Source organism: Scyliorhinus torazame, chromosome 5 (genome assembly GCF_047496885.1).
Source record: "Scyliorhinus torazame isolate Kashiwa2021f chromosome 5, sScyTor2.1, whole genome shotgun sequence".
NCBI lineage: Eukaryota > Metazoa > Chordata > Chondrichthyes > Carcharhiniformes > Scyliorhinidae > Scyliorhinus > Scyliorhinus torazame.
In genome coordinates this window covers 95,062,368-95,086,356 of record NC_092711.1, presented here as the reverse complement: position 1 = coordinate 95,086,356, position 23,989 = coordinate 95,062,368, and the positions used below count along the sequence as shown (strand labels likewise).

The 23,989-nt window shown below is 47.1% G+C and overlaps 2 protein-coding genes across 3 annotated transcripts in view; both read left to right on the top strand.

Moving 5' to 3' along the window:
• LOC140418992 (uncharacterized) overlaps window positions 1-23,989 on the top strand; it is a 226,194-nt gene that overhangs the window by 57,209 nt on the left and 144,996 nt on the right. Inside the window, exon 1 of one of the 2 annotated variants that reach the window (XM_072502697.1) lies at window positions 6,815-7,048. The exons of the other annotated variant lie outside the window; for it this stretch is intronic. The gene's annotated coding sequence lies outside the window, so the exon portion shown is untranslated. Of the gene's footprint in view, window positions 1-6,814; window positions 7,049-23,989 lie in introns of those variants that run through there. 2 annotated transcript variants of the gene reach the window in all.
• Window positions 6,827-23,241, top strand: LOC140418984 (uncharacterized). Its single transcript, XM_072502677.1, has 2 exons — window positions 6,827-6,877; window positions 16,083-23,241. The coding sequence occupies exon 2, from the start codon at window positions 16,199-16,201 to the stop codon at window positions 17,906-17,908; it is 1,710 nt and encodes a 569-aa protein (XP_072358778.1). The 5' UTR covers window positions 6,827-6,877; window positions 16,083-16,198; the 3' UTR covers window positions 17,909-23,241.

The following is a 23,989-nucleotide window of genomic DNA, read 5'->3' as shown; positions in this document are numbered from 1 at the left end:
GAGCGGGTTATTAAAAAGAACGTTCGAACAAAGTGGTGGGGCGAATGTGGGGGGCAAAGAGGGGTTTTATGTACTAATCCTGCGATGTGGTAACTTTTCTCTCTCCCACAGGTGGTGATGGGGGGAGAAGGGGAGGTGGAGGAGATGGCGCGTTGGCCATTGGGGGCGGGGCCAAGGGAGAAGCGCGGGCTTGGTTCCCGCGCTATGATAATCATGGCGGGAATAGAGAAGCAGGAAGGAGGGGGCGTTGCACGGTACGAGCCGAGGTCGGCCAGAGTTTGCTGACTTCTGGGAGCAACATGGGGGGAGTAATTACGCTAGCGGGGGATCTAGCGGGGGGGGGGGTGGGAGGGGGGAATTACTGGGTTGCTGCTGCTGGGGAGAGGGGGGAGCTGGTATGGGAGAGGATGGGCGGGGGGGGGCACCGCCTGGGGGAGATACAGCTGCGTGGGAACCGGGTGAGGAGCTGGAAAAAGGTGATGGCTAATCGACAAGGGGGGGGGGGGGTAGGAAGCCCCCCAACTCGGCTGATCACGTGGAACGTGAGAGGGCTGAACGGGCCGATAAAGAGGGCACGGGTACTCGCACACCTTAAGAAACTTAAGGCAGATGTGGTTATGTTACAGGAAACGCACCTGAAACTGATAGACCAGGTTAGGCTACGCAAAGGATGGGTGGGGCAGGTGTTCCATTCGGGGCTAGATGCGAAAAACAGGGGGGTGGCTATATTAGTGGGGAAGCGGGTAATGTTCGAGGCAAAGACTATAGTGGCAGATAACGGGGGCAGATACGTGATGGTGAGTGGCAAACTACAGGGGGAGACGGTGGTTTTGGTAAACGTATATGCCCCGAACTGGGATGATGCCAATTTTATGAGGCGGATGCTAGGACGCATTCCGGACCTAGAGATGGGAAAGCTGATAATGGGGGGAGATTTTAATACGGTGTTGGAACCAGGGCTGGATAGGTCGAAGTCCAGGACTGGAAGGAGGCCGGCAGCAGCCAAGGTACTTAAAGATTTTATGGAGCAGATGGGAGGTGTAGACCCGTGGAGATTTAGCAGACCTAGGAGTAAGGAGTTCTCGTTTTTCTCCTATGTCCATAAAGTCTACTCGCGAATAGACTTTTTTGTGCTGGGTAGGGCATTGATCCCGAAGGTGAGGGGAACGGAGTATACGGCTATAGCCATTTCGGATCACGCTCCACACTGGGTGGACTTGGAGATAGGGGAGGAAACAGGAGGGCGCCCGCCCTGGAGAATGGACATGGGACTAATGGCAGATGAGGGGGTGTGTCTAAGGGTGAGGGGGTGCATTGAAAAGTACTTGGAACTCAATGATAATGGGGAGGTCCAGGTGGGAGTGGTCTGGGAGGCGTTGAAGGCGGTGGTTAGAGGGGAGCTGATATCAATAAGGGCACATAAAGGGAAGCAGGAGAGTAAGGAACGGGAGCGGTTGCTGCAAGAACCTTTGAGGGTGGACAGACAATATGTGGAAGCACCGGAGGAGGGACTGTACAGGGAAAGGCAAAGGCTACATGTAGAATTTGACTTGCTGACTACAGGCACTGCAGAGGCACAATGGAGGAAGGCACAGGGTGTACAGTACGAATATGGGGAGAAGGCGAGCAGGTTGCTGGCACACCAATTGAGGAAAAGGGGAGCAGCGAGGGAAATAGGGGGAGTGAGGGATGAGGAAGGAGAGATGGAGCGGGGAGCGGAGAGAGTGAATGGAGTGTTCAAGACATTTTATAAAAAATTATATGAAGCTCAACCCCCGGATGGGAGGGAGAGAATGATGGGCTTCTTGGATCGGCTGGAATTTCCCAAGGTGGAAGAGCAGGAAAGGGTGGGACTGGGAGCACAGATCGAGGTAGAAGAAGTGGTGAAAGGAATTAGGAGCATGCAGGCGGGAAAGGCCCCGGGACCGGATGGATTCCCAGTCGAATTCTATAGAAAATATGTGGACTTGCTCGCCCCGGTACTGACGAGGACCTTTAATGAGGCAAAGGAAAGGGGACAACTGCCCCCGACTATGTCTGAAGCAACGATATCGCTTCTCTTAAAGAAGGAAAAGGACCCGCTACAATGCGGGTCCTATAGACCTATTTCCCTCCTAAATGTAGATGCCAAGATCCTGGCCAAGGTAATGGCAATGAGAATAGAGGAATGTGTCCCGGGGGTGGTCCACGAGGACCAAACTGGGTTTGTGAAGGGGAGACAGCTGAACACGAATATACGGAGGTTGTTAGGGGTAATGATGATGGCCCCACCAGAGGGAGAAACGGAGATAGTAGTGGCGATGGATGCCGAGAAAGCATTTGATAGAGTGGAGTGGGCTTATTTGTGGGAGGTGTTGAGGAGATTTGGTTTTGGAGAGGGGTATGTTAGATGGGTGCAACTGTTGTATAGGGCCCCAGTGGCGAGCGTGGTCACGAATGGACGGGGATCTGCATATTTTCGGCTCCATAGAGGGACAAGGCAGGGATGCCCTCTGTCCCCATTATTGTTTGCACTGGCGATTGAGCCCCTGGCGATAGCGTTGAGGGGTTCCAAGAAGTGGAGGGGAGTACTTAGGGGAGGAGAAGAGCACCGGGTATCTTTGTATGCGGACGATTTGCTACTATACGTGGCAGACCCGGCGGAGGGGATGCCAGAAATAATGCGGATACTTGGGGAGTTTGGGGATTTTTCAGGGTATAAATTGAACATGGGGAAAAGTGAGTTGTTTGTGGTGCATCCACGGGAGCAGAGTAGAGAAATAGAGGACCTACCGTTGAGGAAGGTAACAAGGGACTTTCGTTACCTGGGGATCCAGATAGCTAAGAATTGGGGCACATTGCATAGGTTAAATTTAACGCGGTTGGTGGAACAGATGGAGGAGGATTTCAAGAGATGGGATATGGTATCCCTGTCAATGGCAGGGAGGGTGCAGGCGGTTAAGATGGTGGTCCTCCCGAGATTCCTCTTTGTGTTTCAGTGCCTCCCGGTGGTGATCACGAAGGCTTTTTTTAAAAGGATTGAAAAGAGCATCATGGGTTTTGTGTGGGCCGGGAAGACCCCGAGAGTGAGGAAGGGATTCTTACAGCGTAGCAGGGATAGGGGGGGGCTGGCACTACCGAGCCTAAGTGAGTATTATTGGGCCGCTAATATTTCAATGGTGAGTAAGTGGATGGGAGAGGAGGAGGGAGCGGCGTGGAAGAGATTCGAGAGGGCGTCCTGTAGGGGGACTAGCCTACAGGCTATGGTGACAGCCCCATTGCCGTTCTCACCGAGGAACTACACCACAAGCCCGGTGGTGGTGGCTACACTGAAGATTTGGGGAGAGTGGAAACGGCATAGGGGAAAGACTGGAGCCTTGGGGGGGTCCCCGATAAGAAACAACCATAGGTTTGCCCCGGGGGGAATGGATGGGGGATATGGAATGTGGCAAAGAGCAGGAATAACGCAACTGAAAGATCTGTTTGTGGATGGGAAGTTCGCGAGTCTGGGAGCGCTGACCGAGAAATATGGGTTGCCCCAAGGGAATGCATTCAGGTATATGCAACTGAGGGCTTTTGCGAGGCAACAGGTGAGGGAATTCCCGCAGCTCCCGACACAAGAGGTGCAGGACAGAGTGATCTCAAAGACATGGGTGGGGGATGGTAAGGTGTCAGATATATATAGGGAAATGAGGGATGAAGGGGAGACTATGGTAGATGAACTAAAAGGGAAATGGGAAGAAGAGCTGGGGGAGGAGATCGAGGAGGGGCTGTGGGCAGATGCCCTAAGCAGGGTAAACTCGTCGTCCTCGTGTGCCAGGCTAAGCCTGATTCAGTTTAAGGTATTACACAGGGCACATATGACTGGAGCACGGCTCAGTAAATTTTTTGGGGTGGAGGATAGGTGTGCGAGGTGCTCGAGAAGCCCAGCGAATCATACCCATATGTTTTGGTCATGCCCGGCACTACAGGGGTTTTGGATGGGGGTGACAAAGGTGCTTTCAAAAGTAGTAGGAGTCCGGGTCGAACCAAGCTGGGGGTTGGCTATATTTGGGGTTGCACAAGAGCCGGGGGTGCAGGAGGCGAGAGAGGCCGATGTTTTGGCCTTTGCGTCCCTAGTAGCCCGGCGCAGGATATTGCTAATGTGGAAAGAAGCCAAGCCCCCGGGGGTGGAGACCTGGATAAATGACATGGCGGGGTTTATAAAGCTAGAGCGGATTAAGTTCGTCCTAAGGGGGTCGGCTCAAGGGTTCACCAGGCGGTGGCAACCGTTCGTCGAATACCTCGCAGAAAGATAGACGGAATGGGAAAAAGAAGGCAGCAGCAGCAGCCCAGGATCGAGGGGTGGGGGGGGGGGGGGGGGATGGAGGAACCAAAAGGACTCTCAGGGTTGTTAATATATACTGTATAGTATGTATAGGTCGTTGCTACAGATAATTATATATTGGACTGTTAAATTATATTTTTGGAGAGTGTTACTTGTGATAAGGCAGTTGCCAATTAGGGCTAGTTTTCATTTTTGTTATTTATTATTTATTCATTTTTTGTTTATAAAATAGGTCATTGTTATTTGTGTTGTTATAATATTGTGTAAAGGATGCACAATGTACTGTGTTGGTTGACCAAAAATTTTCAATAAAATATTTAATTAAAAAAAAAAGAAAACCATAGTTTGATTAAAGATAGTCAGCATGGCTTTGTGAGGGGCAGGTCATGCCTCACAAGCCTCATTGAATTCTTTGAGGATGTGACGAGACACATTGATGAAGGTCGGGCAGTGGATATGGTGTATATGGATTTCAGTAAGACATTTGCTAAGTTTCCCCATGGTAGGCTCATTCAGAAAGTTAGGGGGCATGGGATACAGGGAAATTTGGCTGTCTGGATACAGAATTCGCTGGCCAATAGAAGACAGTGGGTAGTAGTGGATGGAAAGTATTCCACCTGGTGGTCGGTGACCAGTGTCCTGCAGGGATCTGTTCTTGGACCTCTGCTCTTTGTAGTTTTTAAAAATGACTTGGATGAGGAAGTGGAAGGGTGGATTAGTACGTTTGCCGATGACACAAAGATTGGGGGAGTTGTAGATAGTGTTGAGGGCTGATGCAGGTTACAACAGGACATTGACAGAATGCAGAGCTGGGCTGTGAAGTGGCAGATGGAGTTCAACCTAGATAAATGTGAAGTGATTCATTTTGGAAGGTCGAATTTGAATGCTGAATACAGGATTAAAAGGCAGGATTCTTGGAAGTGTGGAAGAACAGAAAGATCTTGGGGTCCACATACAGAGATCCTTCAAAGTCGCCACGCAGGTTGATAGGATTGTTAAGAAGGCGTATGGTGTGTTAGCTTTCATTAACAGGGGGGTTGAGTTTAAGAGCCGCGAGGTTTTGCTGCAGCTTGATAAAAGCCTACTTAGACCACACTTGGAATATTGTGTCCAGTTCTGGTCGCCTCATTATAGGAAGGATGTAGATGCTTTGGAGAGGGTACAGAGGAGATTTACCAAGATGCTGCCTGGACTGGAGGGCATGTCTTATGAAGAAAGGTTGAGTGAGCAAGGGCTTTTCTCACTGGAGCAAAGGAGGAAGAGAGGTGACTTGATAGAGGTGTACAAGGTAATGGGAAGGATGGATAGAGTGGATAGCCAGAGACTTTTCCCCAGGGCGGAAATGGCTGTCACAAGGGGACATAATTTTAAGGTGATTGGAGGAAGGTATAGGGGAGATGTCAGAGGTAGGTTCTTTACACCGAAAGTGGTGGGTGCGTGGAATGCACTGCCAGCAGAGGGCGTGGAGTCAGAAACATTAGGGAGTTTTGGCATATGGACAGCAGTAAATTGAAAGGGTGTAGGTTAGGTTGATCTGAGATTAGGATAAATGGTCGGCACAACATCATGGGCCGAAGGGCCTGAACTGTGCTGTACTGTTCTATGTTCTAAACTCTTTCCAGTCATTACGGTCAATGCGTATTACATAAGTGGGGAGTGAACAGGAGTGGAGTAAATTCAGAGACAGGCAAGGAAGCACCCACATATTAGCCTTGACCAGAACACCAGCTTTTTCAGCATTGTTTCTCCAGAGCTATTAAAGGTCTCGAAGGAAGGAAGCACAGGTCCAGGTGCTGATGGAGATCCTGTTGCATCCTCAGTCACCAAGCGTAATTATATATCAAATCGAGGTCTTGAAATATGTGACGGTATGATGGATAAGTTTGCAGATGGAAAATTGTTGGTGTGGTAACTAGCGAGGAGAAAAGCCTTAAATTACAGCATGATACAGATGGGCTGGTTATATGGGCAGAACAGTAGCAAATGGAATTTAACCAGGAAAAGTGGCAGCTCTTGTACAGGGTCAGTATAGACATGGTGTGCCGAGTGACAGCTGTGCTGGATCATTCTAGAAAACACTGAACATTCAGTATCACGAGCACGAGGGAAGAAGATAGAGGAATTACTGATTCTGGGATTGAATCCAGCAAGAGTTTGCATCTTTTGGGGAGGAGAGAGGAAGGACCCATTGGGGGAAAAAAAAACCTTAAGTTCTGCATTGTTCCACAGGAGAGCAGCATTTAATCATCTTCAGAAATGGAAAATAGATTACCTATTGACAATAATTTGTTTGATTATTTTTATCAATTGGTAACGAAGTTATTTTGTATTTACTGCTTGTGGTGTCAATGGTGCGGCTATTACCCAATATTCACTGCGCCTGTGAATGTGCCCACTCTGCGCACTCCACAGGACCCCAGTGCGCAGACGCATTGTTCGGTGTATCGAGCATGCGCAGTGTCACTTTGCTCGGCGGTCTGGGCGTGTTGGAGCGGCTGTTTCCAGCTGTGGGGCTGAGGGAGGAATGGAGTCGGCAAAGAAAACTTAACTATATTACACTGGAGAAAGAAGGTTGGAAAGATCTCAATACAAACACAAAAATACAATTCAAATAATTTATTTTCTTTTACCCCAGCAATATCCTTACGGAAACAACGGCCGTAATTCTCCGTTCACATCGCTCCCGCGAATGGAGTTCTGGATGAGTGCCAAATTCTCCGCTCTTCATAAATTCTGACATTGGTAAGAGGCGTTTAACAACATGGAGGGAGCGAGAGATCGCGGGGATGGGCGGAAACGTTGTGAAAAGCTGTTGTGAGCTGCAATCCTCGGAAAAGAGTTTCCGGGACCCCATTTGTACCGAGCGGAGCTGCAGCTCCTCGTGTTCGGCTCGGGTTAATGGCCGCCATCTTTGTTGGATGTGCATCAGCGCGCATGCGCGTTTGTCATCTTTGTCGGGGCGATGTTACAATCAGTAGGAGGAGCTTGTTCCCCATTGTTCAGAATGGAGACAACCTGTCCATCAAACTGGATTAGTCTTTGAGTCCCGGTATCTTATTGATGATGCAAAGCGGTGGCAGAGATGGAAAGAAAAGGAAGCCAATCCTGCTCTCCGGATTTCACTGTCTTATTAGACATTCTTTCCCTGTGTCCAAAGCTCTGCGGCTCTGTTCAGCCACATGAAGACCCAGGGAAGAAATTCACAACCCTGAGTAGATGTCACCCTCAAATCAGGGGACTGCTGATGATAAGAGGGTCAGTGTGCAGCGGGGGCATGAGGGGTCATCCTGGACCAGGAAGCTGGAGGGGAGAATGTTGTGGATTTCTATCCTGGACTGATAGTGATTCATTTTGGAAACGTCTTTTACAGGGGATTAGTAGGGGAGGATTTACACAATGCAAACTCAAACCAGGAGAAATATTTATCTTTCCTGAATTTCATTTCTGGACTGACAGTGATGGCTTTGTAAACTTCTTTCACAGGGGCTGAGAAAGGGATTCGCAGACAGGAAACTCACAACCAATCCTCACATCAAATTCTGTCAGCACCATTCGGTGCTGCAATCCTTGGAACAGAGTTTCCGGGACCCCATTTGTACCGAGCGGAGCTGCAGCTCCTCGTGTTCGGCTCGGGTTAACGGCCGCCATCTTTATTGGATGTGCATCAGGGCGCATGCGCGTTTGTCATCTTTGTCGGGCGATGTTTCAATGAGTGGGACGATCTGGATCTGGAGATTATCGACCTTTGTGTGGAAGGATGGTGTTCCAGATCATTATCACTCACTGTATAAAATGACTACCTCCTATCTCCCCTGTAGATCTTATTCACAATCTTAAATCTGTGTCCTGTAATCCTTTTACAATCTACTGATGGGAATAGTTTAAAAAAATCTTTTGCTGGGTTTGCCGTTGTAATTTCTGGTGCCTGGGTCGATGCCGGGTGGTCCGTCTGGTTTCATTCCTTTTTCATGTTTTTGTTGTGGTTGAATCAGCTTGGACCAGTCCATTTAGGATCCAGAACACAATTGAAGTCTCCTCCAAGAATCAATTGATCTGTATCCAGGTCTGGGATGGATTACAACAATCTTTTTACAAATGTTTCTATGAGATCCCCTCATTAAAAAAATGATAGAGAAGCAGAATTAGGCCATTCAGCCCATTGAGTTTTCGAGTTTGCTCTGCCATTCGATCATGGCTGATATGTTTCCCATCCCCATTCATCTTGTATTGTAGCTCTCTTGAAATGAATGCGAACATTGCATTTGCCTTTCTAACTGCCGACTTTCCTTTATTTGTCCTTGGGATGTGGGTGTCGCTGGCTGAGCCGGCATTTGCTGCCCATCCCTAATTGCCCTTGAACTGAGTGGCTTGCTGGGCCATTTCAGAGGGGGCAGTTTGGGAGGATGTGAGGCTGAAGTGATTAAATGACAAGGGGGATAATGGTGCAAGACAAAACTGGGTGACAATGAGAGAAGTAAATAAACTAATAGGACACGAGAAGAAATAAAAGACAGGTCCAGGTGAGGTATAAATGGCAACAGCAGAACCGTTACCAGCACCAACTGTCTAAAAATATCGGAGTGATGATTATAATCTGAAATTACTGAAATGAATGTGTCTGGAAGGTCATAAATTGCCGAACTAAATTGTACCCGAATAGGAGCCTGAGTATGGAGACTAGGGAATTTTCACAGTAACTTCATTGCAGTGTTAATGTAAGCCTACTTGTGACACTAATAAGGATTATTATTATCTGGAGCAATCCAGTCAGAGTCATTCTCCTGCTCTGTCTCTGTATCCTCACAGCTTTATTTCTCTCGGGTTTCGATCCAATTTTTCAAAACATCATTTATTGTGGCTATTTCCAAACTCCATCAGAGGCAGCAAGTTTCAGCATTGACACTGGCTGGGTAAAAACATTCTTCCTCATACCTACTGGACCATTTACATGCATAGATATGGAGCAACGTAGAAAATAGGAGCAGGAGGAGACCATTTGGCCCTTCGAGCCTGCTCCACCATTCATCATGATCAGAGCTGATTCGGCTCAATAGCCTAATCCCGCTTTCCCCCATATCCTTTGATCCCCTTCGCCCTAAGTGCTGTATCGAACTACTTCTTGAAAACATTCCACAGGCTCACCACTCTGTGGGTGAAGAAATTTCTCCTCATCTCTGTCCTAAATGGTCGACCCCGTATCCTCAGACTGTGACCCCTATTTCTGGACACACCCACAATCAGGAACATCCGTCCTGAATCTACTCTGTCTCGCCCTGTTTTTTTTTTAACATAAATTTAGAGTGCCCAATTCTTTTTTTGCAATTCAGGGGCAATTTTAGAGTGGCCAATCTACCTACCCTGCACATCTTTGGATTTGTGGGGGTGAGACCCACACAAACACAGAGAGAATATGCAAACTCCACACACACAGTGACCCGGGGCCGGAATCGAACTCGGGTCCTTGGCGACATGAGGCAGCAGTGCTAACCACTGCGCCACCCACTGTTTCTAGGTTTCTATGAGATCCGCCCTCATTCTTTTGAACTTGGGGCAGCACGGTCGCACTGTGGCTTCACAGCGCCAGGGTCCCAGGTTCGATTCCCCGCTGTCTGTGCGGAGTCTGCACATTTTCCCCGTGTCTGCGTGGGTTTCCTCCGAGTGCTCCGGTTTCCTCCCACAGTCCAAAGATGCGCAGGTTAGGTGGATTGGCCATGCTAAATTGCCCTTAGTAACCAAAAAGGTTGGGAGAGGTTATTGGGTTACGGGGATGAGGGGGAAGTGAGGGCTTAAGTGGGTCGCTGCAGACGCGATGGGCCAAATTGCCTCCTTCTGCACTGTATGTTCTATGTTCCAGCGAATACTGGAATACATTGCGCAGGTCAAGGACACACAGCCTGAGTGAGAGAGATACAGACCGAGTGAGAATTTGGTGCAGTGAGGTAATTCGGTGAAGAGTGGGAGAAGGTGCTTTTTCCCTACTGTTTTGTTCTCTCTCTTTCTTCGGGCCTAATTTCGGGAGCCATTCGGAGGAGGAGGAGCAGTCTCTGTGAGTATAAAATCCTAACGGAAACTTCCTGTTTTCCAGTTTTTTCCCCAAAAGTGACGTCAGAGGGAAGCTGTGATCTGAGTGGTTGATAGCAAATCTGCCCCAAATTTTTAAAAAAACACAGCTAAACTCAAAACTTAAATTAAACTAATTAATTAATTAGTGATGGCTGGTCAGGTGATGTGCTTGAGCTGCTTGATGTGGGAGCTGGCAGATCCCATTGCGAGCTTCAGCGACCACATCTACAGTAAGTGTTGGCTGCTCGAAGAGCTCCGGCTCAGAGTTGATGAGCTGGAGTCTGAGCTTCAAACACTGAGGCACATCCGGGAGGGGGAGACTTACCTGGACACTGTGTTTCAGGAGGCAGTCACACCAGTCAGAGTAAGTAGTTTAAATCCTGCCAGTGGCCAGGGACAGCAGGGTATGACTGCAAGTCAGGCAGGTAAAAGGAACCAGCAGTCAGGAACTCAGGAGACTCAGCCCTTGACTCTGTCCAACAGGTATGAGGCACTTGCTCCCTTTGTGGATGGCGAACAGGGCTGCAGGAAGGATGAGTCAGCTGACCAAGGCACCATGGTTCAGCAGGCCATTCAAGGGGAGGGAGTAAATAGGCAAGTTGTAGTAGTAGGGGATTCTATTATCAGGGGAATAGATAGTATCCTTTGTGAGCCGGATAAAGAGTCCTGCATGGTATTTTGCCTGCCCGGTGCTAGGGTGCGGGACATCTCTGACCGGCTTGATAGGATACGGGAGAGGGAGGGGGAGGATCCAGTTGTTGTGGTCCATGTCGGTACCAACAACATAGGCAAGTCTAGGAAAGAGGACCTGTTTAGAGATTATAAAGAGCTAGGATTCAAATAAAAAAACAGGTCCTCAAGGGTCATAATCTCCGGATTACTGCCCGAGCCACGTGCAAATTGGCATAGGGAGGCAAGAATAAGGGAAGTTAACACGTGGCTGAAAGAGTGGTGTGGGAAAGAGGGGTTCCTTTTCATGGGACACTGGCATCAGTTTTGGGACAGGGGGGACCTATACCGTTGGGATGGTCTCCACCTGAACCGAGCTGGGACCAGTGTTCTGGCGAAAAGAATAAATAGGGTGGTCAATAGGACTTTAAACTAAAGATTGGGGGGGGAAGGGAAAGTCAGGGAACCAAGAGGTGAAGTAATCAGTGGGAAGCGTAGCTGCTTAGGAATACAAAAAAGCACGAAAAGACAAAACTCAGGAGAGGTTACGATAGTCCCCATCCCACAAAATATGACACAGTGTATGGAAAGGGGGTTGGATAGGGTGGACAGTGAGAGCCTTCTCCCGCGGATGGATATGGCTGGCACGAGGGGACATAACTTTAAACTGAGGGGTAATAGATATAGGACAGAGGTCAGAGGTAGGTTCTTTACGCAAAGAGTAGTGAGGCCGTGGAATGCCCTACCTGCTACAGTAGTGAACTCGCCAACATTGAGGGCATTTAAACGTTTATTGGATAAACATGTGGATGATAATGGCATAGTGTAGGTTAGATGGCTTTTGTTTCGGTGCAACATCGTGGGCCGAAGGGCCTGTACTGCGCTGTATTGTTCTATGTTCTATGTTCTATGAAAGGCTCAGTAAACCAAGGTCCACCACACTAAGAAAACAAAAAGGGACGGTCAATAGAGAATTAAAGGTGCTATATTTAAATGCGTGCAGTGTACGGAACAAGGTAGATGAGCTTGTGGCCCAGATTGTGACTGGCAGGTATGATGTGGTAGGCATCACAGAGACACGGTTGCAGGGGGTTCAGGACTGGCATTTAAACATCCAGGGATTCACAACCTATCGAAAAGACAGGGAGGTGGGCAGAGGGGGCGGGGTTGCCATGTTAATTAGGAATGAAATTAAATCAATAGCACTAAATGACATAGGGTCAGATGATGTGGCGTCTGTGTGGGTAGAGTTGAGGAACCACAAAGGCAAAAAAACATAATGGGAGTTATGTACAGGCCTCCTAACAGTGGTCACGACCAGGGGCACAAAATGCACCACGAAATAGAAAGTGCATGTCAGAAAGGCAAGGTCACAGTGATCATGGGGGACTTCAATATGCAGGTGGACTGGGTAAATAATGCTGCCAGTGGACCCAAGGAAAGGGAATTCATTGAATGTTTACAGGAGGGCTTTTTGGAACAGCTTGTGATGGAGCCCACGAGGGAACAGGCCATTCTGGACTGAGTGTTATGTAATGAGCCAGACTTGATTAAAGATCTTAAAGTAAGGGAGCACTTAGGAGGGAGTGATCATAATATGGTAGAATTCAATCTCCAATTTGAAAGAAAGATGGTAGAATCAGATGTAAAGGTGTTACAGTTAAATAAAGGTAACTACAGGGGCATGAGGGAGGAACTGACGAAAATCGACTGGGAGCAGAGCCTAGTGGGAAAGACAGTAGAACAGCAATGGCAGGAGTTTCTGGGAGTAATTGAGGACACAGTGCAGAGGTTCATCCCAAAGAAAAGAAAGGTTATCAGAGGGGTGATTAGGCAGCCATGGCTGACAAAGGAAGTTAGGGAATGCATCAAAGCAAAAGAGAAAGCCTATAATGTGGCAAAGAGTAGTGGGAAGTCAGAAGATTGGGAAGGCTACAAAAACAAACAGAGGATAACAAAGAGAGAAATAAGGAAAGAGAGGATCAAATATGAAGGTAGGCTAGCCAGTAACATTAGGAATGATAGTAAAAGTTTCTTTAAATACATTAAAAACAAACGGGAGGCAAAAGTTGACATTGGGCCGCTCCAAAATGACGCTGGTAATTTTGTGATGGGAGACAAGCAAATAGCTGAGGAACTAAATAAGTACTTTGCGTCAGTCTTCACAGTAGAAGACATGAGTAATATCCCACCAATTCCGGAGAGTCAGGGGGCAGAGTTGAATATGGTAGCCATCACAAAGGAGAAAGTGCTAGAGAAACTAAGAGGTCTAAAAATTGATAAATCTCCGGGCCCAGATGGACTACATCCTAGAGTTCTAAAGGAGATAGCTGAAGAAATAGTGGAGGCGTTAGTTATGATCTTTCAAAAGTCACTGGAGTCCGGGAAAGTACCAGAGGATTGGAAAATCGCTGTTGTAACCCCCCTGTTCAAGAAGGGAACAAGGAAAAAGATGGAAAATTATAGGCCAATTAGCCTAACCTCGGTTGTTGGCAAGATTCTAGAATCCATTGTTAAGGATGAGATTTCTAAATTCTTGGAAGTGCAGGGTCAGATTAGGACAAGTCAGCATGGATTTAGTAAGGGGAGGTCGTGCCTGACAAACCTGTTAGAGTTCTTTGAAGAGATAACAAATAGGTTAGACCAAGGAGAGCCAATGGATGTTATCTATCTTGACTTCCAAAAGGCCTTTGATAAGGTGCCTCACGGGAGACTGCTGAGTAAAATAAGGGCCCATGGTATTCGAGGCAAGGTACTAACATGGATTGACGATTGGCTGTCAGGCAGAAGGCAGAGAGTTGGGATAAAAGGTTCTTTTTCAGAATGGGAACCGGTGACGAGTGGTGTCCCGCAGGGTTCAGTGTTGGGGCCACAGCTGTTCTCTTTATATATTAACGATCTAGATAACGGGACTGAGGGCATTCTGGCTAAGTTTGCCGGAGATAGGCGGAGGGGCAGGTAGTATGGAGGAGGTGGGGAGGCTTCAGAAAGATTTAGACAGTTTAGGAGAGTGGTCCAAGAAATGGCTGATGAAATTCAATGTGGGCAAGTGCGAGGTCTTGCACTTTGGAAAAAAGAATAGAGGCGTGGACTATTTTCTAAACGGTGACAAAATTCATAATGCTGAAGTGCAAAGGGACTTGGGAGTCCTAGTCCAGGATTCTCTAAAGGTAAACTTGCAGGTTGAGTCCGTAATTAAGAAAGCAAATGCAATGTTGACATTCATCTCAAGAGGCTTGGAATATAAAAGCAGGGATGTACTTCTGAAGCTTTATAAAGCATTAGTTAGGCCCCATTTAGAATACTGTGAGCAATTTTGGGCCCCACACCTCAGGAAGGATATACTGGCACTGGAGCGGGTCCAGCGGAGATTCACACGGATGATCCCAGGAATGGTAGGACTAACATACGATGAACGTCTGAGGATCCTGGGATTATATTCATTGGAGTTAAGGAGGTTGAGGGTAGATCTAATAGAAACTTACAAGATAATGAATGGCTTAGATAGGGTGGATGTAGGGAAGTTGTTTCCATTAGCAGGGGAGACTAGGACCCGGGGGCACAGCCTACGAATAAAAGGGAGTCACTTTAGAACAGAGATGAGGAGACATTTCTTCAGCCAGAGAGTGGTGGGTCTGTGGAATTCATTGCCACAGAGGGCGGTGGAGGCCGGGACGTTGAGTGTCTTTAAGACAGAAGTTGATAAATTCTTGATTTCTTGAGGAATTAAGGGCTATGGAGATAGAGCGGGTAAATGGAGTTGAAATCAGCCATGATTGAATGGCGGAGTGGACTCGATGGGCCGAATGGCCTTACTTCCGCTCCTATGTCTTATGGTCTTATGGAATACAATCCTAACCGATTCAACTTAACCTGCATATCTTTGAACTGTGGGAGGAAACTGGAGCACCCCGAGGAAACCCACACAGACACGGGGAGAAAGTGCAAACTCCACACAGGGTGGGAATTGAACTCTGGTCCCTGGTGCTGTGAGGCAGCAGTGCTAACTACTATGCCACCCCTGTCTTGCAACCCTCAAGAAATAAACAAATCCTTATCCCCATCTGAAATGGGTGACCCCTCACTTTGCAAGTGACCCCCTTGTTCCAGATTCTCCCATAAGAGGAAACATTCTCTCCACATCCACCCTGTCAAGACCCCTCAGCATCTTATATAGTTCAATCCAGGTTTTACCCAAAACTTTAAATCTGTGTCCCGACTGCTTGTACGATCAGTGAATGGAAACAAAGTTTCTTTGTCCACCTGATCGAAACTTGGCATAATCTTGTGTCCCTGAATCAAATCTCCCCTCAACCTCCTTTGCGGGAACCATTCTGGTAAATCTCCTCTGCACCTTCTCCAAGAACCTTCACATCCTTCCTGGAGAGTGGTGACCAGAGCTTTATAAAGATTAATAGAATAGAATTAGAACCATAGAATTCCTACAGTGCAGAAGGAGGCCATTCGGCCCATCAAGTCTGCACTGATTCTCTGAAAGTGCACCCTGCCAGGCCCACACCCCTACCCTGTCCCTGTAGCCCCACTGAACCTGCCCATCCCTGGACACTAAGGGGCAATTTATCAAGGCCAATCCACCTAACTTTCCCTTCTTTGGACTGTTGGAGAAAACCTGAGCACCAGGTGGAAACCCACGCAGACACGGGGAGAAAGTGCAAACTCCACACAGACAGTCACCAAGGCCGGAATTGAACCCGGCTCCCTGGCACTGTGAGGCAGCAGTGCTAATCACTGTGCCACCAGAAGCATAGTTTTGGTATCAATATTTCTGCTTATGAAGCTCAAGATTGAATTTTTTTTGCCAACTATTCCCTTAACATGTCTTGTAGATATACAAAATCCCTCTTCACCTCTTTCTCCTCCCAAAGAGGCCAGTTGGGTTTTTATGACAATCCAGCAGTTTTCATGGTCACTTTTTCCCAGTGCCGGCCCCACAAATCACCAGATTCATTCAGCTCAATTTCACAACCTGCCTGTGTGTTTTTGTGGGTTCTCTCTCACTCCCTATTTTCTGTTTTTAAATCAGTTTCACAGGGTGTTCGAAGTGGAGGATTCCAAGTCCGAAAAATCAAACCAAGCATCACATCGGGATCTGACAGAGTCCTCAATTTATCAGATCCTGAATATCAGTGGATTTTGAACATGGAAGGAAAAAGCATCGTTCAGAGTGGGGAGAAACCGTACATGATTTGTGTGTGTGGACGAGGATTCAGTCAGTCATCAGGCCTCACAAGCCACAAATGCAGTCGCACTGAGGAGAAACCGTGGAAATGTGGGGACTGTGGGAAAGGATTCACTTCCCCATCCCAGCTGGAAACTCATCAACGCAGCCACACTGGGGAGAGACCATTCACCTGCACCACGTGTGGGAAGGGATTCACTCGGTCATCCGGCCTGCAGGCACACCAGCAAGTTCACACTGACGAGAGACTGTTCAGGTGCTCTTACTGCGGGACTGGGTTCAGAAACTCATCTCACCTCACTGCACATCACCGAATTCACACTGGGGAGAAGCCATTTGTCTGTGCCAAGTGTGGCAAGGTATTCACTCAGTCATTCAACCTGCAGAAGCACCAGCGAATTCACTGTGGGGAGAGGCCATTTGCCTGCGCCAAGTGTGGGAAGGTATTCACTCAGGCATCCGCTCTGCAGAAGCACCAGCGAATTCACACTGGGGAGAGACCATTCACCTGCTCAGAGTGTGGGAAAGGATTCACTCAGTCATCCCTCCTGCTGAGACACCAGCTAGTTCACACTGATGAGAGACCGTTCCAATGTCCAGACTGCGGGAAGTGCTTTAAAAGTTCTTGGGATCTGATGAGCCATCAACGTGTTCACACTGATGAGAAACCGTTCAGGTGCTCTCACTGCGGGACTGGGTTCAGACGATCATCTCAGCTCACTTTACATCAGCGAATTCACACTGGGGAGAGACTATTCACCTGCGCCAAGTGTGGGAAGGTATTCACTCAGGCATCCGCTCTGCAGAAGCACCAGCGAATTCACACTGGGGAGAGACCATTCACCTGCTCAGAGTGTGGGAAAGGATTCACTCAGTCATCCCTCCTGCTGAGACACCAGCTAGTTCACACTGATGAGAGACCGTTCCAATGTCCAGACTGCGGGAAGTGCTTTAAAAGTTCTTGGGATCTGATGAGCCATCAACGTGTTCACACTGATGAGAAACCGTTCAGGTGCTCTCACTGCGGGACTGGGTTCAGACGATCATCTCAGCTCACTTTACATCAGCGAATTCACACTGGGGAGAGACTATTCACCTGCGCCAAGTGTGGGAAGGGATTCACTCAGTCATCTACTCTGTCCACACACCAGCTAATTCACACTGGGGAGAGACCATTCACCTGCCCCGAGTGTGGGAAGGGATTCACTCAGCCATCCCACCTGCGGATTCACCAGCGATTTCACACTGGAGAGAGACCGTTCCAATGTGCAGACTGCGGGAAGTGCTATAAAAGTTCTTGGGATCTGAAGTGCCATCAACGTGTTCACACCAACGAGAGACCGTTCAGGTGCTCTCAGTGCGGGACTGGGTTCAGACGATCATCGCACCTCACTGCACATCAGCGAATTCACACTGGGGAGAGGCCATTTGCCTGCTCCAAGTGTGGGAAGGGATTCACAAACTCATCCACTCTGCAAAAGCACCAGCGAGTTCACACTGGAGAGAGACCGTTCATCTGCGCCAATTGTGGGAAGGGATTCACTCGATTATTCAACTTGCAGACACACCAGCGAATTCACACTGGGGAGAGACCATTCACCTGCTCTGAGTGTGGGAAGGAATTCACTCAGTTATCCAACCTGCAGCAGCACCAGCGATGCCACAAATAACCAGTGATTGGATTTTGCTGTTCCTCACATTCCGGTTTCATTTGGGTCTCTTTCTGCTGATAACAAACTCCAGCCCATTTACAAGGGCTAATATTCTGGCTAAAAGTCAAATAAATTAGATTTGTGTTAAATACGCAGAGTGCTGAAAATTTGTAATATCTGACGCAAGTTAGTTCCTTTTGAAGTACTCTCGCTCTCCTGTCTCGTCCATCCCCACCTCCAACAAGAAGTGTGAGGAGCTTGTGGAGTTTCTTTGTGACTGAGATTGAGTAAATCCGATCAGCCGCCTCTGCTGCTTCCCTCCCTTCCACGAGCCCACCGGACCAAACTGTCTCTAAATGTCATCCTTTCCCATGCACTGAGCCCACATCTTTATCTTGTTTCTCTCCCATCTCCTCTCATGCCCTCTCAGAGTTCATCTTGTCCATGTGACCCAGCTCCTGCTCCATCGACCATCAGCCAACTACCCTGTGTCCCTGGATATTGTCAACATTTCTCTCTCTTCAGGTACTGTCCCTCTGTCCTTCAAATCTGCCATCATCACCCCCTCAATAAAACAAACCCTTGACCCTGCCATCCTTACAAATTACTGCCCCATCTTCAACCTCCCTCTCCTCTCCAAACTCTTTAAACATGTTGCCACCTCCCAAATCCTTGCCCATTTTTCCCAGAACTCCCATGTTTGAATCCTTCAATCAGGTCTCTGCCCTGTCACAGTGAAATACAAGAGACAAACAGAATCTTACTCAGAGAGAAGACAGACAATCCGGGAGCTTGGATGCAAGGGTGGCACAGTAGCACAGTGGGTAGCACTGTTGATTCACAGCACCAAGGACCCGGGTTCGGTTCCCGGCTTGGGTCACTGTCTGTGCGGAGTCTGCACGTTCTCCCCGTGTCTGCGAGGGTTTCCTCCGGGTGCTCCGCTTTCCTCCCACACTCCAAAGATGTGCAGGTTAGGTGGATTGACTATTCTAAATTGCCCTTTGTGTCCAAAAGGTTAGATGGGGTTACAGTGATAGGGTGGTGGTGTGGGCTTAAGTTGGATGCTCTTTCCAAGGGCTGACACAGACTCAATGGGCCGAATGGCCTCCTGCACTGTAAATTCTCTGATTCTATGAGGTGAGATTGTGCTTCCTGAGCTCCAGCCAGGTGATGTTAAACACTCAGGCAGGAAAGACAAAAATCTACAACGTGTTTAAAACAGCTGATTTATTTCACCAATATCGAGAATGTTAAACTCCAGTCCTTTCGAGGCTATTATCATCAGAAACAAACTCCAACTATCAGAGTAAAAACCTGAAAGTTCTGGTCCAGATAGAGGCCATTTGGCCCATTGTGTGAGTGCTGGCTGAAGTGGAGCTTTCAGCTTAACACCATTTTGCAGATCTCAGTCGATTGCCCTGTATGTCCCAGTCCTTCAATTGGATATCCAAGACATTTATTTTAAGAGATCAGGATTTCTGCTTCTAGGACCCTATCAGACAGCGAGTTGTGGACTCCCACCACTGAAATGATGACCTCCCAGAAGCCATAGCTTTGCCAAAAGAAGTATCCATTCTAAAGTGTAAGGTCCGTATTCAAGACAACACTACAGAAGCCAAGGAAACACCCTTGCAGACCGAGTAGCAAAGGAAGCTGCCTCCCATTGGGATTCTTCAGCAGAACCAAGACACATCTACAAATTGGGAGTGACCAATTTATTACAAGGTCTACGTGAAATGCAACATGACTCTACACAAGAAGAGAAATGGTCATGGTTAGACTCAGGTATCCAGTTGTATGATGATGATACATGGAGACAAGTTCAGACTGATACACAGTTGCACCACAGGCACTGATGCCATTTCTGGCCCAACAGATCCATTCATGGGGACGTTTAGCCCCAGGACAGATGATGGCTCGATTCCAGAAAAGTTGGTGTGGCAAAGGATTCAAAAAACATGCACAATTGATCTCAAACCACTGTGTAACATGTCAAAAGAACAACTTTGGACCTATAACATCAATGCCTCAGCTAAAAGCTCCTGCCCCTGCAGGACCATTCCAGAACATACAGGTCAATTGCATCGCCCTTCCTACATGTCAAAGATACACTGACTTCCTTGTGGATAAGTTCTCTAGATGGGTAGAGGCTGCTCCAGCCAGGAGGGCTACAGCCACCCATACATCCAAAGTCCTATGCAAAGGCTATATTCCCAGATGGGGAGTACCAGCTAGCATTGACTCAGACAATGGAACCCACTTTACAGGTGCTGTTTGCCAGATGGTGTGCAGGTTACTGAACATCGATTGGAATCTACACTGCCCTTATCATCCAGAAACATCAGGACAAGTGGAACGCATGAACCGGACTTCAAAAGAACGATTGTCCAAATACAACCAAGAAGGCAGGAATTGGATTCAAGCCTTGCCACTAGGTTTGTGCAGTATCAGAGCAACCCCAAACAGAACCACAGGCCTAAGCCCTTTTGAGGTCATCACTGGCAGACTCATGTCACTGCCAGGAACTATTGACTTAAGAAAGGCAGACTGTCATCTGATTAGTGATGTTTTACTTAGTTATTGTCAAAACTTAACAAATGCTGTCAGGTGTCGGCGGCGTGGGGCGTTCCTCCTGAGGGGGGCCACGACTCGGTGCCCGGCGATTCCGTTTACGTAAAAAAAGATTCAGTGCGAACCTTTAGGAGCCAAGTGGGAAGGCCGCTACCAGATATTACTCACAACCCAGTCAGCCGTGAAACTCCAAGGAAAGAAATCATGCATTCACGCGTCACATGTGAAGTGCGCGTACCAAAATCAGAATCTGTCAAAATATTTGCCATAATATTGATTTTCAGTTCCATGTTTGGTCCAGCAGGCCTTACCCAGGAGTTCAATGTGAACACGTTCCTTTACATGTCCTGTACCTATGCCAGAGACTTTAACGTCTCTAAATGCTGGGTGTGTTCTTCTATCCCTACCAATTCCCAAGTCGGTATCCCACGACAACCTGTTCCTTTTACTTTATCCCAAATGGCAGAATGGTACATTTTCCAAAATCCCGACTATACCCTTCCCCAATGTGGAGACACCAGAACCAAAGAAACGATAAACGATGAGGTTAAGAGATGGCGATCTACAGGCCGCCCATTAAACACTTTCAAGCGATGGTATCAACATGTCTATGATCAGAAACAGAAACCACCCCAAGTAACCTTCCCAACTGGTCATAACCACACTGGGACCATATGGTTAATCGGCTATAATCATAGAGCATGGAATGCGGGATACAGTAAATGTGAATATTATTTGGATGCGAGTGCCAGAACACCGTGCACTCATGACACAAGAAAGGTAGTGGTCTATGGACATGAAGGGAATCCCATCGACTTTAAAGGGCTACCTAATCACACCGATGGGACAAATTGTACAGAACTTTGGTCCCCACAAGTGGTTGCCCAATATTCTACCTATAATGGCACCTATTACATCTGCGGTAATACTGCATAACCTTGGCTCCCAATGAGCTAGAGAGGAGCGTGCTATTCAGGATTCATTGTCCCCTTCATCCGCCATTCCTTTCCCTTTCCCTAGCCGATGCTATAAACGCAGACTCAAAACATGGACCTCTCATCCTACAGTTTGAGAAATATCAACCTACCACTATTATCACTAGGTCTAAACGCAAGATCACAGGGGCTGCAAAATTCTTTTCTGCTCTCATCCCTGCCTATGGCGTCATCGTATTGACCGGAGAATACATTAAATTGGCCGTAGACCTAGAGAAAAAAGCCAATGACACTGCCCGAGCCCGAAGTAGCATTTCAGCCGAGATGCTCGCCATTCGAACTGTGGCTTTACAGAATCGGATGGCACTTGACTATTTGCTAGCTGAAAAAGGTGGAACCTGTGCCCTGATTGGTGCAGAGTGTTGCACCTACATCCCAGTTATTCAGAAGAAATCAAAAGCTTGTCAGCACATATGCAAGAAGAAGTTAGGAAACTTTACCAACCCTCTGACACCACTCTTTGGGGATGGTTCTCTGGATGGGTGGGTGGCACAGGAATTTCTATCATTCAGGGACTTCTCTGATTTTTCATATTTGTGCTTGTCATTTACGTAGTGATCTTGCCGATCAGATGCATTAGCCAATGTATGGCTACCTATAATGCCCCAACAATCAAAGTGGTTCATAGTGGTCCAACTGCACTACCAGCCCATGACATTGAACAAGGCTCCTACTATTGAACTTTTATTACTGCATTATTACCCAAATATTACTCCATTCATATAATCAATTTCCATTATTACTGAATCGTTATGGTACTGTATAATTATTTTTTTGAATAAAATGCTTCCAAAATGCTTGTATCGCTTGCAAAGCTTTGCCCGTTCCAGTGTTGAAGGCTGTTCACAAACAAGTGAACGATTACAGACAATGTGAATGCGTTCCTCCCCGCGCTTACTTCTATCTTGTCACATTTCTTCCTTAATTTCTATTCATTATTTTGATTCATCTTATTAATCTTTAGAAGAATCAAAAGGGAGGACTGATAGAAATTGGCTTGTCTAGTTAGCTATAGATGATAAAGGTAAAAGGTTTAAATGAGAACACATTAAGCATAATTTGAGTGCAACAAAGCTGGAAACCCATTAAGGGTTCATCCAGAAAATCCACTTTAGTTTTCTTTCATTCAACCTAGATTTTAACATTTGCAAATTGTTGAGCCAAACAAGGTCAGTGACGCCAAATAGCTAAAAGACCCCATTGTATGCTGCTGCTTTTCCAGCACAGGCAGTCTCGTTTCCATGGTAATAGACAGTCAAAGGTCATAATGCCCTGAAGGCTGTGTTTTTTCTAAGTAATGTTGAGATGCAGGTGTCGATAATTTGGAAAATTGGCAAGTGATTGAATGGGAAAATTACACCAACATATTCAAAAACCCATATCTCTTAAATTGATGGACAGACACTTTGGCTGAATTGAGAAAATTCGAAATAGTTAAAGCCAATCAGCAGTAAAAAGAAGGCCAGACTTTGAGATAACAATTCTCTTAAGAATCACTTACCGGAATGGAAAAGTGCTTCTGTTGCTCTGTTCTGTTTCTCTTCTTGCTCACTCCATCTATATTTCTGAAACCTTTGCTGCTCGCTTTGCTAATCAAAATTACCCAGTTACTTTATCTGGTGTATTATGATTTGAAAGAAAACTCAACTTCTGTATTCGCGAAAGACAATTAATCTGACTAGCTTGCTGCAGGGCTAGTTGTTAATTCTTTCTAAATTTTGTATTAAAAACAAGTTTCCCAGTGGCACAGCTGACAAATAAAGTTCAACTGGACTTTGCCAACAAGCACAGACTTGACATCTGTTATTTGGGAACTGAGAAGGAATAACACATATCCAGGGTTCCGAATAGACATAGAGATCCATTAACCCCCTTCCACTCCCAATCCTCTGCTAATTATTTTAAATCTAAACCCCTTGGTTATTGATCTATTCATGAAATAGATCCTTCTTATCCATTCAATCCAGGCCCCTCATAATGTTAAACACCTCAGTTAATCTCTCCTCAGTGTTCTCTGTTCCACAGAAAACCACCTCGGCCCCTCCAATCTTTCCTCATTGTTAAAATTCTCCATTTGTGTCAACATCCTCGTCAATCTGCATCCTCGCTGTATGAATACATCCTTCCTGTAATGTGGTGACCAGAACTGTACTCAATAATGCAGCTGTGGTTTAACTAGTGTTTTGGACTGTTCCAGTATAACCTCCCTGATCTTATAATAAAAACAGAAAATGCTGGAAATACTCAGCAGCTTTGGCAGCATCTGTGGAGAGAGGGGTTTCAGGTCTTTCCTCCAATAGAAATTGCTGGGAATATTCCCTGCTCCAGTACTCTGTGTCCCCGTGAATAACAAAGTATCCTCTCTGCCTCTACAATCACCATGTCTACCTCTCCTGTCACCTTCGGGGATCTGTGGACATGCATTCTATCGCCCCTCTGTCCCGCTACAGATCATACCATTCATATTCTTTCCCTTTGCCGTGTTTGTCCTCCCCAAATGTATTTATTACCCCGCGCTTCTCTGGATTGACCT